Here is a 19,916-nt window from a genome sequence, read left to right as displayed (position 1 = left end):
AGAAATGAAAATTTATCTTCACACTGAAACTGGTACAGGAATGCTTATGGTAGCTTTATTCACAATAAACAACCCAGCTATCAATAGTTAAACTATGGTATACGCATACCATGGAATACTCTTCAGCAACTCTACAAAATGACCTGGACTAATTTCCAAAGAATTATGCTGAGAAAAGAAAATCTCAAAGGTTACATACTACATAATTCCATTTATATAATGATCTTGAAATGACAAAATTACAGGAATGGAGAAAAGTCAACAGTTGCCAGGAATTGAGGAGGTAGGGGCCAAGGGAAAGTGGGTTTGGCCACAAGGGGGCAAGTATGCAGAAACTTTGGTTGATGAAAATGTACTGCATCTAGACTGTATTAATGTCAATTTCCAGGTTATGATACTGTATTATCGTTTTGAAAGATGTTACCACAGGGGAAACTTGGTAAAAGGTATTTGGATCTCTTCGTATTACTTCTTTTAACTGCATGTGATTCTACAATTATCTCAAAATAAAGCTTAATGTTTAAAAATAAAAGCATTTAGTACACATACAGTAATTTGTAGAAGAATTTAATTTTAAACTTGATATACAATATCACACTAGAAATATCTCGTTACCAGGAAAGATGTTTTTCATAATGAAAAAAAAAAAAAAAAGAATCCAACACACAGTTCAGCTGTACCTTATCTGAACCTAAAATAATACAACTTATTAAATACAAAGTCTCCTAAGATTGTGATTTTAGCAGTTAAAGGCAGGCACACCAGCAGCACCTAAAAGATACAACTTAGTTGTCACAGTAGGCATAAATGAGCCAATACTCTACAACATGAATTCCATCTTAAAATAGAGATAATTCCATGACTTACAAGGAAAACAACAAAATACAGTAAAAACACTAGGCAAGATTTTATGTAAAATACTTTGAGGTGATAAAAGAACTTTAAGCTTAAGCTACATATTACAGGGAAAAAATATTAGGGCTTATTCTACCATAAAGGGCCCATACACCATAACTAGAGTTCTTTTTCTTACACTAAAATATACCCAAAACTTTTGTGAATAGAGAAAATAGAGGTTCATCCATTTCTACTAAGAGATTAACAATAACAAAGTAATTGTTGAACAGATTAAAGATTAAAATATCAAAATGAGAAAATCAGCAATAAGAACCTACTGTCTTTGGCTGCTGATTCACTTTTTTATCTTCTAGATCCTTGAATTTTGATCGAAAAGAGACCATTTTCTCCTGAAGTTCTGGTGTACATAGTTCGTACACGTCCAACATAAGAGGAAATTTAACATCCTATATACAAACCAAGAAAAAAAATGTGTAAACACACTTATAAAGGTAGTTATTAAAAATATCTATAACACTTTTATAGTAGTACTTTCATAATCAAAAGAAGTTGAAAATAAAATTTATAAAAATCACTTGTAAACCTATGCAGCTGAAAACATCACAGTGCTTATTTTCAATCTGGTCCTAATTTTCCTTTTTAAATAGGCTCCATGCCTAACTTGGGGCTTGAATGCAGGATGCTAAAATCAAGAGTCACATGCTCTACCAACTAAGCCAGCCAGGCACCTGGGTCCTAACTTTTTAAGGTAAAAAAAAAATTTTTACTTTTTTCCCCCCAATATTCTAACCCATAACATTAACCACAGAGGAGTTACCAAAATTTACATGACAAAAGAAGCATTTCAAAAACATTAGATCAGGGGCACCTGGACGGGGCTCAGTCAGTTAAGCGTCCAACTTCAGCTCAGATTATAATCTCACGATTTGTGGATTTGAGCCCTACATCGGGTTCTACGCTGACAGCTCAGAGCCTGGAGCCCGCTTTGATTGTGTTTCTCCCTCTCTCTCTCTCTGCCCCTCCCCTGCTTGTGCGTGCTCTTGCTCTCTCAAAATAAACTTTAAAAAAAAAAAATTATATCAGTTGCTGTGAAAATAATTGACACTTATAATGGACAATGGAAATCAATTTACAAATGGGGTCACTTAATGACTCTTTGTAACTTGAAATATTCCTTTACACAGAAATAAGTGGTACAGTTTAATAACTAAATATTAATACATATTTATAGTTAACACTAGTAAATACTTCCAACTACATTTGACCCTATCATGTAACACTAAGTATATCTAAAATTGTATTAAGAATTTCAGCTGTCTCCCAAGGATCAAGGACTGTGGATATGTAGCAGAGCTACAGTTCCATAAAACAGTTCTTAAGGCTGGCTCTTACTGAAGAGATAATTACTGCACTAGAGAGTGTAGTGTGTTATAATACTGCTGGGTCAGTATCTATGGAGTTGAGGATCTGCTCTAGAGCAGTGTTTCTGGGAGAGTGAAGGGCAACCATCAGAATTAACTGGGAATCTTTCAAAACACTGTAAGACCTCAGGGCCTACTTAATCAAATGCTGTGGGTGCTGGTGGTAAAAATCAGGCATGTGTATGAATGATTTAAAAGAAAAAGGATAGGGGCGCTTGGGTGGCTCAGTCGGTTGAGTGTCCAACTTCGGCTCAGGTCATGATCTCGAGGTTCACGGGTTCAAGCCCCGTGTCGGGCTCTGTGCTGACAACTCGGAGCCTGGAGCCTGCTTCAATTCTGTGTCTCCCTCTCTTTCTGCCCCTCCCACACTACGCTCTGTCTGTCTCTCTCTCCCTCAAAAATATAAATAAACACACAAAAAAAATTTCTTTAAGAAAAAGGACAATAGATAATTCCAATACACAGTCTTGGTTAATTAAGAACCACTTATCTAATGTTAATAACTTCCCTTACAGTATTTTGAAGTTTATCCCTAAAGGAATAAAGAAACCTTTAAGTCAGGGATTTCTATCAAAGAATTACAATATTTTATTATACTGAAGCTCATTACTAACCTTAAGAACTTTAGCATTCACAGATTCCTTCTCTTTATAAAAAAATCGAACCATCTGAATAGTCAAGTAAGCAGGTAGTCGGCTGATCTTAGACTGAGGAGAAAAAATAAAGAAATCCTATCACATGCAAATAACACACAAGTTTTTAATTCCTTGATTTGGTACAAAGACTGGGTAACATTAATTAACTGGAAACCTTTCATCAAAATGGATTCAATTTCAAAAGGAATGCACAACTTACAGATTTGATGTATAAAGCATTTCTTTGCAATGTCGGAGACTGTTTGGTGATTTCTTCCTGAAGTCGCTATAAAAAAAAAAAAAAAAAAAAAAAAAAAGGAACATAACAGAAGACCAAACATTTTTAGTTTTAAAATTTTTTTTCTGCAATATAGAATCACACTTTTTTTTTTAAATAAGTTCTATGCCCAAAGTGGGAATTGAACTCGTGACCTTGGGGATCCAGAATCACATGCCAGGGGTGACTGGGTGGTTCAGTCGGTTAAGCGTAAGACTTCGGCTCAGGTCATGATCTCGCAGTTTGTGAGTTCAAGCCCCACGTCGGGCTCTGTGCTGATAGCTCAGGGCCTGGAGGCTGCTTCAGATTCTGTGTCTCCCTCTCTCTCTGCCCCTCCCCTGCTCACACTCTGTCTCTGTCTCTCAATAATAAACAAACGTTAAAAAAAAAATTTTTTTTTAATTTTTTTTTAAACATTTATTTTTCTTTTATTTTTGAGACAGAGAGAGACAGAGCATGAACAGGGGAGGGCCAGAGAGAGAGGGAGACACAGAATCCGAAGCAGGCTCCAGGCTCTGAGCTGTCAGGACACAGCCCGACGCGGGGCTAGAACTCACAGAGCGGGAGATCATGACCTGAGCCGAAGTCGGACGCCCAACCGACTGAGCCACCCAGGTGCCCCTAAAAAAAAGAATCACATGCCAGCCAGGCACCCCTGAAATCTACTTTTAATTCTGTTAGACAACATATGAACATGGATTTATACCACCGAAAAATTATCTAAATGAAGACAATGTACGAAGGCCTTTAGATTTCGTTCAGTTCTGAAAAGGCATCAAATAATTTATACTAGTGTGAGCTCCTCAGAATGTAAATAACGTCTGAAGTTTTTAAACTGTGACCCAAATGTTGCTCATATTCTGAGTTTACACTGTATTTTATATAATATAAAAAAGCCTTTTATGGCTTCTGTCTACATACAATCAGAATACTCCTATTAAAGGACAATTAAGAAAATGTAGAGAATCCTTGTTCTTTATGCTTTATGTATAAAAACCTTCCAGAACCAATTACTATTAAATATGAGAAAAGTCATCACAGAGAAAACCTGTTAATCTAATCTATGTGGAAAGCCACTTTACATATCTTAACTATCATGTCTGCTTTTCCATTTCTTACAGCCTATGTGATGCTCAGCAAGGCAGCTACCCCTCTGCACATCATATGAATATGATAACAACAACCACATATATATCATAGTGCTGTTAGAATTACATGAGTCAGAATGTGTAGAAAACATGCACAACCATTTGGCATATATTCTATGTTCAATAAACATTAGTTACTATTATTGTTCAGATCAAAAAAACACTAATGTGCTCTGCTTCATAAGAACATTTAATATACAAGACATTTAAGTTAAAACAATTTACTGTTAATGTTTACTATAAAATTACTTATGTAAAATATTTTCTTATTTTTAAACATTACTAATCATATTACAAAAGGAATCACCATGTAGCTTTTTAACACTTAATCAAGTTTGTTCATCAGCAAAAATGGTAAAGAAATATGGAGCCAAATTACTCTAGAATAATCAGAACAAACAATAATAAAGCATCTAAAAAACAGGCAACATGGGGCGCCTGAGTGGCTCAGTTGGTTAAGTGTCTGACTCTTAATTTCAGCTCAGATCATGATCTCATGGTTCGTGGGTTTGAGCCCTATGTCAGGCTCTATGCTGGTAGTGCGAAGCCTGCTTGGAATTCTGTCTCCCTCTCTCTGCCTCTCTCTCTCAATAAATAAATACACATTTTTTAGAAATTATTATAAAAATGGGCAAGACAATACAGTATCTGAAAAATACATGCTTTTCAAGAAAGCATATCTGGCATGATGTTATTCATCAGGTAAACTATATGAATTATCAATCCACTATCATCTAGAAGAGCCAAGCACATTTAGCTTTTCCAGAATTTTATAAAATTATGAAGAAAATATCGTCCTGGAGAGTTCCTGCCAAAACATTCCATTCCCTTCTACACTCTCCAATTACATTTATACTTCATTTGATGCCTTGAAACTTGCACATCATGATTTATTATAGGACTCTTAGGAGTTAGCTATTATTTGTAAGCTTTTAAAATAAGCTTCTCTTAAAAGCCATTAGGCCTCATTACAACTCCCCTTCAGTATCACAGAGCAGAGAATATTAGTATTTGCCTCTTATGTCCACATTTACCAACCCCTTCCCTAGCCAACCTTATCCCAAACTATAGATGGGAACTCCCTGATGACAAATGATCTTGTTTATCAATGCAATCCCTGCCTCAATTCGTTGCCTATCTTCAAGACATGTACATATTTCCCAAACCAAATCAAAGTACTAAATTAGCAAGCAAAACTGTTAAATTTTATCAATCTTCTCATTAAAGCATACACTCTATAATATGGAAATGGTGAAAGAGTACTAACTGGATAATGACAGTATCAAGTTCTAGACCCGGTTCTGCCACAAACCAATTAAGTCACTTACATTCTGGGGCCTCAACTGTAATACTGGTGCAGTGGCAGAGGAGCCACATGGCCTGATTTGAACAGTAAAATCCCAGTTTATACTCATCATTACTAATACACCCTCATCATAATACCCTCAGAGGCCTCCTACAAGCCTCTGGTCACAACATTTTTGTCAACCTATCACGCACATAATACACAACCTTGTGGTTATGTGTGTTTCCATTAAATGATATGTTGACACATTATCGTCTTCACAGCCAACTACACTCTAATTCATCCCTAAACAAAGCTTATCTAACAAACATTATTTTCTCCTTAAGGCTTATCTAACAAACATTCATACACAGTCTTCTTGGCCTCAGAACACTAGACAGCACTTCAGCACTTTGGCTCAAGGCCACTCTAAACAGCACATCACCAACAAAAAGCACAAAATGCAAAAAAAAAAAAAAAATTTGTGGTACTAAAATTACTGCAAAAGGACACTTGCTTATTTCATGAGTTGAAACTAGAAGACAGAGCATCACCTTTTTGGACCTCAGGTGAGACTGTGTCCATTAACTCGAAATTTTTGCCACTATGGAACATGTCTACAAATGACTATGAAAGCACCACAAGTATTGATATTAGAGGTATAAATAAATTTTAGTTAAGTAGGTGTATCTGCAAATAGAGAATCCATTTACAATTAAGATCAACTGTAACTGAACTTACCAATTTAAGTCCTGTAAAAAGATACTTGACTTCTTGATTGATAAAACAGCTAAGCTGAAGCTGATTTTCCTTCCCTTTAGTGACTTCTTCTTCTTCAGATTCTGTACATTTCATGCTTGAGAAATAAGATAAGGAATATACCAACAGGCATTCACTTCGTTACATAATCCTGAATATAATAAATTATCCTAATGCTATTAAAATTAATAGCATCACTATTTGCAAATGACAAATCCGATAAAGGGTTAGTATCCAAAACATATGAAGAACTTATACAACACCAAAAAATAATAATAATTCAATTAAAAATGGGCAGAAGACATAGACATTTCTCCAAAGCAGATATACAGACAGCCAACACATGAAAAGATGTTCAGCATCACTAGTCATCAGGAGAATGCAAATCAAACCCACAATATCACCTCACATCTGTCAGAATGGCTAAAATGACAAGTGCTGGCAAGAATGTGAAGAAAAAGGAACTCTCATGAACTGCTGGTGGAAATGCAAACAGGTGCAGCCACTGTGGAACACAGTACAGAACAACCATATGATCCAGGAATTCCACTACTAGGTATTTATCCACAGAATATGGAAACACTAATTTGAAAAGACATATAGGCACCCCCATGTTTATTGCATTATTTACAATAGCCAAATTATGGAAACAGCCCAAGTGTCCGTTGACGGATGAATGGATAAAGATGTGTTATATATACACAATGGAATATTATTCAGCCACAAAAAAAAAAGACTGATATCTTGCAATCTGCAACAACATGAATGGAGCTAGAGGGTATTACGTTAAGTGAAATAAGTCAGTCAGAAAAAGACACATACTGTATGATTTCACTCGTGGAATTTAAGAAACAAAATCAAATGAACCAAGAAACAGACTCTTCTTAGCTATAGAGAACAAACTGATGGTTACTAGAGGGGAGGTGGGTGAAATAGGAAAATGAGCACTGAGTAATGTGTAGAACTGCTGAATCACTTTATTATACACTTAAAACTAATATAACATTGTATGTTATAACTATACTGGAATTTAAAAAAAAAATAGCATCATACACTGGTATTTAAAACATTTTGGTTTCCAAGTAGATTCATTTCAACATACTTAAAAGTGCTCCATTCACTTACCAACAATATGAGTAATGAGTGTATAAAAGGATAAACTCTCAACAAATATACATTGGTACTCATAGTATTGAATGGTTTTAACACTAAGGTACATAAACAGAAATCATTAAGTTTCTACTCATGACCTAGAAAATAGGCCTTCCCTAAATTCATGAATTCATGTTTTATTGGCTCAATCTCATGTATACGATTTGGCTGATACATTGTTTCATACAATTAAAAAATTCATTCGCTATGAAGTAAAAAAAAAAAAAAAAAATTCTCTATGAAGTGAATTAATGAGGTTGACTCCACTAAAGATATACTTAGGAAAAAATAATGAATATCCTTATTAAAGTATATACTTACCTAAACATTAGGATTACTCTAATGGGGATATTTTTCCAAATTCCTAAGTTTCACCATATTTTTCAGGCATAAAGCCTCTGAAGAATTTTTCTTCATACCCCACCCACCACTCCAGTCAGTCAACAATGCTACTGATACCCATCTACTTCTAGTAAGTTATGAGTACAGTCTCTACAAATCTTGGCTCATAAGGATACGTAGTTTCAAACTCAACTCCAAAGAACTGATCAATTAAGCTTTTCTTTTTAGAAGGTGTCACTGCTGATGCAGATGAAGAATCTGTCTGCAAAAATTAAAACAAAAATTCCAAATTTACTTTATATAGATACTAGTGTGTATTTCTTCCCACATAACCCAATTTAGTAAATACATATTTAAGCTTTTTAAAATGTAAGCCCCTTCTGTAAAATCCTTCTATTCAAAAAACATCACCAAAAAACTACATATGCTCAATAATATCTTCTATGTTTAATAAATACACTGAATTCAGGTGTCAAATGCAAGCTTTCAAATTCCAACTACAGACTGAGCATGTTAAAGTATTCAAGTACATGTGTATCTATTAAGATGAATTTATTTCAAGCCTTTGGGATTGGTGAGTAGGGGGAAATCAAGGTATAATGGAAGTCTATAAGCACAAATAGATTTCAGTCACCTCTTTAACAGAATCGTCTTCTATAGCTTCCAATTTCTGTTGCAATACTCGCATCATTTGTATCCAACATTCATTAGCATCCTATAATTTAAAAATGACACAGTAAATAATCCTGGCTGTGACAGTGTTTTACCTATAAGAGTCTTCCAAAAGAAGTACTGTTTCCTTAGGGAAGGGAAATAAAGCTATTTTTTTTATTTAAAAATATTAAGTCAAATGAGATATTATATGATCTTCAAAGCAAAGAATTCCAGAACATTCATTCATTCAAGAGAGGTTCACTGATCTCTTCCTTATGCTAAACACTGTTTTAGACACTAAGAATAAACACAGCCGTGACCAAAACAGAGGAAGTCCTCAAGGGGGATATAAATAAAATATAACATAAATTCACCTAAAGAGAAGTTATGAAGAAGAAAAAAAAATATGGGAGCAGAAAGTGATGAGGTGAAAGGAAGTGTGCTATTTCAATAGGATAGTCAAGAAAGCTTCTCTGATGCCTTGACATTTGAGCCGGAAGACCCAAACGATATGAGGAAGCAAGCCATGCACTTATCTGTAAGCTAAAGAAAGAAGAGCAAAGACCCTGCAGAAAGAGGGTATGTGGAGGGTTTAAAAAATAGCAAGGAAGCCAGTGAGTGTACAGGAGAGCCAAAGTAAGCAAGGGTGAGAGTGGTACATGATGAGCTCAGGGAGGTAGCCAGGAATAAGATTATTCAGGACTGGGATAGAAAATCACTAAGAGGCAATCAACAAGGGACCAAGGATTATTCCTTAGTAACAGTTTAAGGACTCTAAAAGGTTGTGTGGAGAAACCCGCAAAAAGACGGACAAAAGCAGAAGTGAGATGATCAATTACCAGACCACTCCAGGCAAAAGATAATGATAGTATGAACCACAGAGGACTGATAACTGGAGTGTATTTGGAAATGCAAATACATATGGTAAGTGTATAACACCTGAGTTTTACATTTACACAATGAAAACCCCAGAACCTTGCCCTGTTTACCTGTTGAAGATACTGTCCTTGTTCACCCTTCTCCGCAAACTGTGGGAAAGCCATGTGTAAAAACTGCAGTAGGATAATAGGTGGAATACTAGAAGACGTTTTATCCATGGAATCAAACAAATCTCTAAGGGCTTAAAAAGCAAAGCAAACACTGCTTTAGTAAAACAGTGACACATTTAATACATGTTACTATAAATTAATTCTAGATTAATACAAACACAAAACTGCTGAGTACTTTTAAGTATATCTACTCTTTTTGTAGTTTTCAGATTCCCAATAAGAAAAAGATTTGTTTTTAAATCTTAAAGAATTGACCCGAAGACTTTATAATGCACTAACTATAAACAACTTCTGAGCCCTGCCCCTCTGTCTCTCTCTCCTTGCCAGCCTTTGTCTTCCAAAACAAAGCACGGTATATTCATTCAACACAGAGAACACATAACCTTTGTGTAGGGATCAAACAGGCTGATGTTACTGTTTTGGTACTATGCCACTGTCAGGCCACCACTCCCAACCGACCTCCCCTTAAGCCCGTACTTAGTTCCCAACTACTCAACTCCTAAATATTAAATAAAATATGTTTAACATACATCCTAACTCTACTGAATAGTTAAGAACCAAAACTAATTTGCCTTCTTCAAAATCTTTCCTCTGCTATCCTCTTTCACTTTCATAAAATCTCATGGTCAGGGCAGACTGAGCCCTGCTCTGGGAGTTCAGAATACCCCTGCTCTGCCGACTCCCTGGCTATCATACCTTGCCCTTCTTACTTCATGTACAGCAAAATGCTAGTCTAGCCTATCTTGACTCGTTTCGTTAACTAACATGTGAAATGTTATCTACCATTAGTATATACAAACCGAAGCCCAGAAAATACTAAGCACAAAGCCAGTGTGCAATAAAATGTTCCCGAATAAAACAACGTGGTGTTTAAAAATGTTTTTCCAAGAGACAGCAAAAATTAATCATTACTACCAAGCTAATGATTTTTAAAAGAAAAAAATCTAAATTATAGCACACTTTAATAAAGTACACATTACTCAAAATAAACAATGGTTTAAGATTTAATATATACCATAAACAGAGCATCTCAAAGTATTTTACTAGTTTGAAAGAAAAAGATCAAAAATGCACTATACATTAAAAGAGACTAGTAAAACATGAAAATTGAATACAATGTATGATCCTAAACTGGCTCCCAAAGCAAAGAACTTTATAATGGCAATACTGGATCAACTGCCAAAATTTAAGTAATCTGTATTTTAGAGTACTTCATCCATGTTAAACCCCAAGATTTTGAAAAATGGTAATTGTCTTGTGATTATGAATGTCCTTATTCTTGGGAAATACATACTGAAGTATTCAGGAATAAACTGTGATGTCTATACCTTACTCTTGAAGGTTAAAAAAAAAAAAAAAAAACCACAACAAAACAAAAAAAAAAAACATGATTACAGAGAATGATGAGCCAGGTATCTAGGTAGGACAAAAAGTTAATAATTGGTGAATTCTTGTAACTGCTCTGTAAATTTAAATTTAGCACAAAACAGGGGTGCCTGGGTGGCTCAGTCAGTTAAGCATCTGACTCTTGGTTTCAGCTCAGGTCATGATCTCACATTTCATGGGTTCAAGCCCCATATCGGGCTCTGTGCTGACAGTGAGGAGCCTGCTTGGGCTTCTCACTCCCTCCTCTCTCTCTGGCCCTCCCCCCGCTCACACACTCTCTTTCTCAAAATAAATAAATAAACATTTAAAAAAATTAGCACAGGGGCACCTGGTGGCTCAGGTGGTTAAGCGCCTGATATTGGCTCAGGTCATGATCTCGTGGCTCTGAGTCTGAGCCCTGTGTCAGGCTCTGCGCTAACATGTTATAGCCTGGAGCCTGCTTCAGAATCTTTGTCTCCCTCTCTCTCTGCCCCTCCCCTGCACACACTCGGTCTCTTTTAAAAATAAACATTAAAAAAAATTAGCACAAAATAAAATTTAAAAATGAAAAACAGTATCTTTCCTCTCCTCAATACTACAAGCCTCTTAGAGGATACTGGAGAAGTTGCTGAAATTCCAAGTTACTCTTAGATACAAAAGCAAACAAGTAAACTAGATATAAATGATCATATTTTTCTCATTAAAAACTTCCAATAAATCTTTCAGGAAAAAAATGGTCAAAGGAAAAACCTCTAACTACAAATGACACAAAGAAACATACTGTTTTTATAGTATTACAAATTAACAGCTGACCACAATGAGATACCACTTCACACCCCTAGGCTAGCTATAATCAAAAACAGACAATACCAAGTATTATCAACAATACAGAGAAATGGGAACCCTTATTCATGCTGGGAGAAATATAAAATGATGCAGCTGCTTTGGAAAACAGTCTGGCATTCCTCAAAAGGTTAAAGTATAGTTACCATACGACCCAGCAATTCCACTCACAGATATATACCCAAGAGAAATAAAAACATGTCCACAGAAATCCTTGAACAAGTTTTTAGCAATACTTACAATAGCAATACTACAATAGTCAAAAGTGGAAACCACCCAAATGTCTATCATTGATAAAAGGACAAAGGAAATACAATATATGCCTACAACAGCATCTTTTTCAGCAATAAGGAATCAAGCACTCATACATACTACAATCTGGATGAACCTTGAAAATAGTGAAAGAAGCGACTCTAAAAAGACCACATATTGTAAATTCCATTTTTGTCAAAAGTCCAGAATAGGCAAATTTATGGAGACTGACAGTAGGTGAGTGGCTGTACAGGGCTGGGGGTGGAGACCAGAAAACAGGGTGACTGCGAAAGGTTACAGAGTTTCTTTTTCAAAGCGATGAAATGTTCTAAAATGGACCTGTGGTGATGGCTGCACAACCCTGAGTATACTAAAAGACAACGAATTGTGCACTTTAAGTGCATAAATTGTATGGAATGGGAATTGTATCTAGTTAAAGCTGTTACAAACAAAAAGGCACAGCCGTAAGAATACCTTATCAATCTAACCCAATGACTTAAGAAAGTATTCACTTGTAAAACTGTCCCAAAATGAATGGGGACAGAATACATGGTCTCATGTAATGAAGAAATGTTATTCCCATGCTTTAAGAATTTGTTTCTCCTCACATTTCATATACCATTTCCTTACACTAACACTAGACTCTCTTGTAATGACTGCATCAACTATAATAAAACCTACCTCTTGCTATCCTCAGAGATAGGTCTTACTAATAGAACCTAAAGCCAAAATTAAATTTAATCCAAAAAACCGAAAGACTCTTAGTGAGAAAAGACAGACATCAAAGGTTTATAATTTGGATAATAAAATAAAATGTAAGTATAAGTACTCCGATTTTAATGAGATGAGGTTTTACAAAACAATTTTTTAAATTGAAAGCTACTAAACAAACTGAGTGAAAAATAACTTATTGAATACTACACTGCCCTCTCAAAAAAGTAGTTTTAAGATACTGACCTGCAGTAATGTACTGTGCTGAAGCCATTTCCCCTGAAGCTCTCAAGGCACCTGCATACCTAGGAACATTAGGCAGAATTAAATAGGATTCGATTCATTCTGAAACTCAAATGAGAAGAAACTAGTTAAAAGAGCTTATGACACCTTCAACTGCAAATTTATCAGAGTTGTTCCCACCTTTGTATTTCCTCCTCTTTTGGTCTTGTTACATTAACAATTATATGTACAAAAAGGAACACTAAGAAAAAAAGGGAATTTAGGGGTGCCTGGGTGGCTCAGTCGGTTGAGCCTCTGACTCTTGGTTTTGGCTCAGGTCATGATCTCACGGTTCATGATATCGAGCCCTCCACCAGGCTCTGCGCTGACAGCATAGAGCCTGCTTGGGATTCTCTCTCTCCCCCTCTCCCTGCCCCTCCCCTATGCACTGCTCCCAAAATAAACATTTCAAAAAGGGAAAAAAGGGGTGCCCGTGTGGCTCATTGAGTTAAGCATCTGACTTCAGCTCCAGTCATGCTCTCATAGTTTGTGGGTTCAAGACCCACGTCAGGCTCTGTGCTGACCTCTCAGAGCCTGGAGCCTGCTTCAGATTCTGTGTCTCCTTTCTCTGCCCCTCCCCTCAGCTCATGCTCTTATCTCTATCTCAAAAATAAAAAAATAAAAAAAAAAAAACTTTTTTTAATGTTTGTTTTAAAGAAAAAAAGAATTAGATGAAGACTACTTTTAAATTCTTTCTCTTAACACTTTATTTATTTATTTATTTATTTATTTATTTATTTATTTATTTTAATGTTTATTTCTGAGACAGAGAGAGAGAGACAAAGCATGAGCAGGGGAGGGGCAGACAGAGAGGGAGACCCAGAATCCAAAGCAGGCTCCAGGTTCTCAGCTGCCAGCACAGAGCCCAATGCGGGGTTTGAACTCACAAACCGTGAGATCATGAAAGGAGCAGAAGTCCAATGCTTAACCAACGGAGCCACCCAGGCACCCCTCCCTGCCAACAATTACTTTTAAAAAAAACATTTCCCAGGGCACCTAGTGGCTCAGTCCGTTAAGCAACCAACTCTTAGTTTTTGCTCAGCTCATGATCTCACATTTTGTGAGTTTTGAGCCCCACGTTGAGCTCAGCGTTGACAGTGCAGAGCCTGCTTGGAATTCTCTCCTCTATCTCAAAATAAATAAACTTAAAAAATTAAAAAAAAAAAAAAAACATTTCCTGAAAACACTGCAAAACAAAAAAGTACACGTGTAATATCCATTATTACAAAGAAAATAAAACACAATTTCAGAAATAACAAAGAAAAAAAAGCATTACATCAAAAACATTAAATCAAAGTCAATATACCTACATTCAGCATTAACTTTCTATGTAACAATAAATAAGTCCCTTTAATTTTCAAGTCTGTCTGCTTACCTATAAAATGAGGTGTTTCTATTAAATAATTTCTAAATTCACTTTCAATTTATAATTCTCAGTTAATTTATAACAGCACAAAGGACTGGCCATTCAAAGGAAATAAACTAGTATTTATTCATACATCTTATGACACAGAATCAGAAATGATCATTCATATATCAAACACCGAAGGGCAAGAGAATGACTGCCTATTCACTATGATTAAAACTATGTTCGTGTACCACACACCCACTGAAGGGACTAAAATGAAAAAGAATGATATCAACCAAGATTGGCAAGAATGTAGAGCCATAAGAACTATCAATACCATCAGTAACATGGATGAATTTCAAAAACTATGCTAACTAAACTAAGCCAAACCAAAAATACATTCTGTACATTTAAGTTCCTGAATGCACAAAACTAATATGAGATCAGTAGCTGCTTGCAGAGTTGGGTAGTGGGTGGGAATGAGGACTAGGCAAAGGTAGAAATATAAAAACTTCCTGGGATGAGGGAAATGTTCTGTAATTTGTGAAATGGGTTACAGATATTTGCATTTATCAAAACTGATCACACCAAACACAAGATATTTACTCGATGTAAATTACATTTCTATTTAAAAATTAAAAAAAAAAACTTTGGGGCACCTGGGTCTCTCATTCAGTTGACCCATGTGACTTGATTTTGGCTGATCCCAGGGTTATGGGCTCGAGTCCTGTGTCAGGCTCCATGCTGAACATGGAGACTGATTAAGATTTTCCCTTTCTTTCTTTCTTTTTCTTTCTTTCTCTCTCTATCTCCACCCCCTCTGCCCCCTCCCATGCTCGTGTGCATACTTTCTCTAAAATAAAAAAATAAAGTAAAAAAATTTCTGTGCTTATGTAAACAATCAAAGAGGTCACAGAAAATGTCAAATTATATCCAACTGAAAAGTTGTTAATTTAGATATTTTGGAAATTGCTATGACTCAAGTTTTTAAGTTTTTCAGTACACAATTCATAACAATGTCTAAATTATATATATTCATTTTAAAAAGTGAAAATCATAATAGCTTCCCTCTTAGTTTGTAACTTCTTAAAAGGCACTTCTGAAGTTAAAATAATGTACTAATAAAGCAAGTGTATCCCAAAACATCAGTCAAGTTTATAACAACATGTTGTTAGTGAATTCTACTTCTAGTTACAGGACAACATTGCTAACTATCCCTACATTTATGGCAAAGGCTATACTAATGAATTATCTTTTAAGTCACTAAGAATAGGAAAAGCATAATTTAATACTATCTCCCCACACAAACCTCTCATTATACCAAAAAATAAAAATAAAAAAAAATTTTTTTTTGATGTTTATTTATTTTTGAGAGAGAGACAAAGCATGAGCATGAGCAGAGGAGGGACAGAGAGAGGGAGAGACAAAATCTGAGGCAGGCTCCAGCCTCTGAGCTGTCAGCACAGAGCCCGATGTGGGGCTAGAACTCATGAACTATGAGATCATGACCTAAGCTGAAGTCAGACACTTAATGGACTGAGCCACCCAGGTGCCCCTACCAAGAAAACGTTTAATTCCTAATTAAGGTAAAACCATCCAATAAGCCAAATAACATTAACAGTTGAACTTTACAAAGAAAAACTGTTAGAAAATAAAAGGAAAAACTGACAAGAGTACAGAGAGATGTAACAGAAACACTAAGAGGTTTTACAGAAGATAAAAAATAAAAGAGCACCTTTTCTAAGAAAGTCTTTACCAAGTCAATAAATTAAAAAAAAACAACAAATGAGGGGTGCCTGGGTGGCTCAGCCAGTTAAGTGTCCGACTTCGGCTCAGGTCATGATCTCGCGGTTTGTGGGTTCCAGCCCTGCCTCGGGCTCTGTGCTGACAGTTTAGAGCCTGAAGCCTGCTTCAGATTCTGTGTCTCCCTCTCTCTCTGCCCCTCCCCTGCTCACGCTCGCTCTCTTTCAATAATAAACGTTAAAAAAAATTAAAAAAAATAACTACATGATATAGAAAATCCAAATGTAATTAATTAATAAGCTTTAGTCTATTATACTTTATACTTTATCACCTACAAAAAAAAAAAAAGGACGTTTTGACTTTTCTATCATCTGTGATATACAAGAATCAATCATACATCAGCTAACCCCAAACATTCATCAACAGAAAAATAGATATTGTGTAGTAGATCCATACAGTGGCATAGTACACAGCATGAACATCATAAACTACAACTACACACACAAGGTTAGGCCAAAACTAATGAGCCAGACCCAAATGAACACAATCCATGTTTCTGCTTATAAAGAGTTCCAAATAGGCAAAGTTAATCCATGAGGTTAGAAGTCACATTATCTATCATTAACTATTCTGAACACAAAGTAGAGGCAGCCATCAGGAAGGGAGAGTCACGAGGGAATATTTAGAGGCTGATGGGATTCTGTTTGTCTGTGTTGGTTACACAGATGTGTTCATGGAGATAATTCATTCATATACTTTTCTGTATGTTAAAATTTAATAGTTATAAATGAATTCAGAGTCAAAAGGAAGATTTTATAGTTTTTTTTTTCAAAAACATGTGAACAGCCTCATCTAATGGAGAACAGCAACCAAAACTCAGAACTAAATACCATACTGTCATTACTACACAAGAATAAATGATCTAAGCGTACAACTTAAGAAATCAGAAAATAAAACAAGCCAAAGGAAAATAGAAATAAGTTAATACAAAGAAAAGTAGGATGAATCAGACAATCAAAAAAAGTGACTGAATAAATCTAACAGCTGATTCTTTGAAAAATAAAATATACAAACCTCTGGCAAGATAATCAAGGGAAAAAATAATAACAAATAAAAATGAAAATGAGGGGAAATACAGGTCCAAAATAGACAATTCTTATGCTAAAATATCTTAAAGACATAAGGACAAATTCATAGGAAAACATAAACTACCAAAACTTACCCAAAAGACACAGAAAATGTACATTTAAAATGCACCCCCCCCCCCAAAAAAAAAGGTTTGGTCCAGCCAATTTTATAGTTAAGTTCTATTAAGAATAGATCATTCCTGGGGCGCCTGGGTGGCGCAGTCGGTTAAGCGTCCGACTTCAGCCAGGTCACGATCTCACGGTCCGTGGGTTCGAGCCCCGCGTCGGGCTCTGGGCTGATGGCCCAGAGCCTGGAGCCTGTTTCCGATTCTGTGTCTCCCTCTCTCTCTGCCCCTCCCCCGTTCATGCTCTGTCTCGCTCTGTCCCAAAAATAAATAAAAAACGTTTAAAAAAAAAAAAAAAAAGAATAGATCATTCCTGGGGCCCCTGGGTGGCTCAGTCGGTTGAGCATCCGACTTCGGCTCAGGTCATGATCTCATGATTCACGAGTTCGAGCCCCACGTTGGGCTCTGTGCTGACGGCTCGGGACCTGGAGCCTGCTTCAGATTCTCTGTCTCCCTCTCTCTCTGCTCCTCCCCTGCTCACACTCTGTCTCTTTCTCAAAAATAAAGATTTAAAAAATTTAAAAAAAAGAATAGACCATTCCTATACAACTTTGAAAATGTAAGTAAAATATAAGTAAAATAACAACCTAGTAACTGCTAATGAAAAAAAACTATGTGGTACTTACCAAGACATGTCTTGCCAATCTCCAGTAAGATAAAAATATGGCCATGAGATACAGTCTTTTGTAAGTAACTCATAGAATTTAAGGGTAATTTTTTATATTATACTTTTCACTTTAAGTTCTAAATTTAGAATTCCTACTTATCATGAGGTTCCACTAATGAGCAGCATCAAGCAAACTAGGTTCTACCTGTAGCTCTGGTTCTTGGCCCTCATTGCCTCTTCAACTAACCCAGTCTATTTCCCTTCTAGCCTTTAGCAATATATACTTCTCACTCCCCAGAATCTGCCAAATAAAAATTCTTAAGAATTTAAGGATGAGCTTCAGACTGCCAGTTTTAAAACATCTCCCATGGAAGTTTCTCTCTCTTCTTTCATTCCTATTTTATCACTGAGTGCCATTTTTCCAAAGACATACAACCCCATCCATGTCCTCTTGTAGTAAGTTAGTTAAGTACAAAGGCTTCTGACCTGTAAAAACTTAGCATTCAAAAAGTATTTCATCTGGTCAAGAAAACTGAAATCAACAGAATGAAATCTCCCCTGCTTATATAAAACTCAGAGAAATAACCCCAAAACATGAAGGACTTCTCCTTGGAATAGAGCCTGGAAGATATCCGAGATGAACAAAATACAAAGAAGTCTTGGAAGTAAGACAAGTCTGCTCCCAGTAGCCAGTTTTTAGGGCAGAGAGCTGCCCAATAAGCTGCTCATTCAGCTCATTTGCAAATGAAACATAAGCAAGAGAACATGGGTGCATAAGATAACTACACAATCTCAACACAAATGAGAGATCAATCCTTACATCTAAGGAAAACAGAGTTTAAATTAAAAAGGTCCAAACAAGGCGGGGAAAAAGACCTTGAAATAAGAATACTTCAGAGCCTCGAAGAAAGAAAAGCAGAATTCGTATCCAAAATTAAGAACATGAGATTAAAGAAAAGAAAGTTGTGACAAGCAACTGTGAAACAAAGCTAATGCATAAATCAGTGAAATGTAAAATAGAACTGAGGCACTCTCCCAGAAGACAGCACATAAAATAAAAAATCAGAAGTGCAGAAAAAAAAAGAGACATGAAAAACAGATCCAGAAACTATTATTCTGAATATAAGGGAAGCCAGATAAAACAAAGGAGAAATTATCTGAAGAAATAACAGCCAAGAATGTCCAAAGTTTAGGACAAGAGTCCTTACACTAAAAGTGCTCACTCAGCACTAAATAAGGTAAATAAAACCCCACACCTACCCTATTAGAAAACTCTGAAAAACAAAAAGAAAAACAAAACCTTAAAAATTATTAACAGAAAAGAATAAGAAATGAGACTGATATTAGATCTCTCATATCTGTGGACACACAAAAATAGTGGAAAAGTAACTACAAACCTCTGGGGAAAAAGCACTCTGACTTTAACATTTCCCATCAAAGCAGTTCTGAAACAGTACCAAACATGGCAGCCTTTCTCAATCAAGACTCTAAGTGCCTGGAAGATAGGTACTATGTCTTGTTCACTAATGACTACACCAGCTATAAGCTAGACAACTTCATAAATACCTGACAAGTATTCACTTCAGAGAAATTTAGAAAACCTTCTGATACTCTCAGGTTTCTGTATAATCCTCTCTCCTCTCTATTGCCCAGTTCTATCAAAGCATTTCACAAGCCACTAAGGAAAAAAGAAGAAGAAAAAAAAAAAAAATCAACATTCATAAAGCTGGCTAAGAATTCAAATTGCAATTTAGAATTCTATCCTACATTAACAAGCGGCAATGTATATACCAAGACAGTTGTAATAAATTTAGTGAGAATTAAGTGACATATTTTTTAAGTTATACATTTATATTCACTGAGGAGAAAGGATCTTCATTTACAGACTATTTCACAGGCTGTCAAAACACAGGTAACTGTTTACTCTTTTTTC

General features: G+C 35.8%; 1 protein-coding gene across 1 annotated transcript in view; it reads right to left on the bottom strand.

The window, feature by feature from the left end:
* USP14 (ubiquitin specific peptidase 14) overlaps positions 1 to 19,916 on the bottom strand; it is a 50,824-nt gene that overhangs the window by 6,226 nt on the left and 24,682 nt on the right. Inside the window, exons 6-13 of the mRNA XM_030336147.2 lie at positions 12,998 to 13,056; positions 9,521 to 9,651; positions 8,512 to 8,592; positions 8,054 to 8,139; positions 6,366 to 6,480; positions 3,135 to 3,200; positions 2,894 to 2,986; positions 1,176 to 1,304 (exon numbers count right to left, since the gene is read on the bottom strand). Of these exons, the coding sequence (XP_030192007.1) occupies positions 1,176 to 1,304; positions 2,894 to 2,986; positions 3,135 to 3,200; positions 6,366 to 6,480; positions 8,054 to 8,139; positions 8,512 to 8,592; positions 9,521 to 9,651; positions 12,998 to 13,056 (760 nt within the window). The remainder of the gene's footprint in view (positions 1 to 1,175; positions 1,305 to 2,893; positions 2,987 to 3,134; positions 3,201 to 6,365; positions 6,481 to 8,053; positions 8,140 to 8,511; positions 8,593 to 9,520; positions 9,652 to 12,997; positions 13,057 to 19,916) is intronic.

The sequence above is a fragment of the Lynx canadensis genome, chromosome D3 (assembly GCF_007474595.2).
Source record: "Lynx canadensis isolate LIC74 chromosome D3, mLynCan4.pri.v2, whole genome shotgun sequence".
NCBI lineage: Eukaryota > Metazoa > Chordata > Mammalia > Carnivora > Felidae > Lynx > Lynx canadensis.
This window is presented reverse-complemented; position numbering and strand designations above follow the sequence as displayed.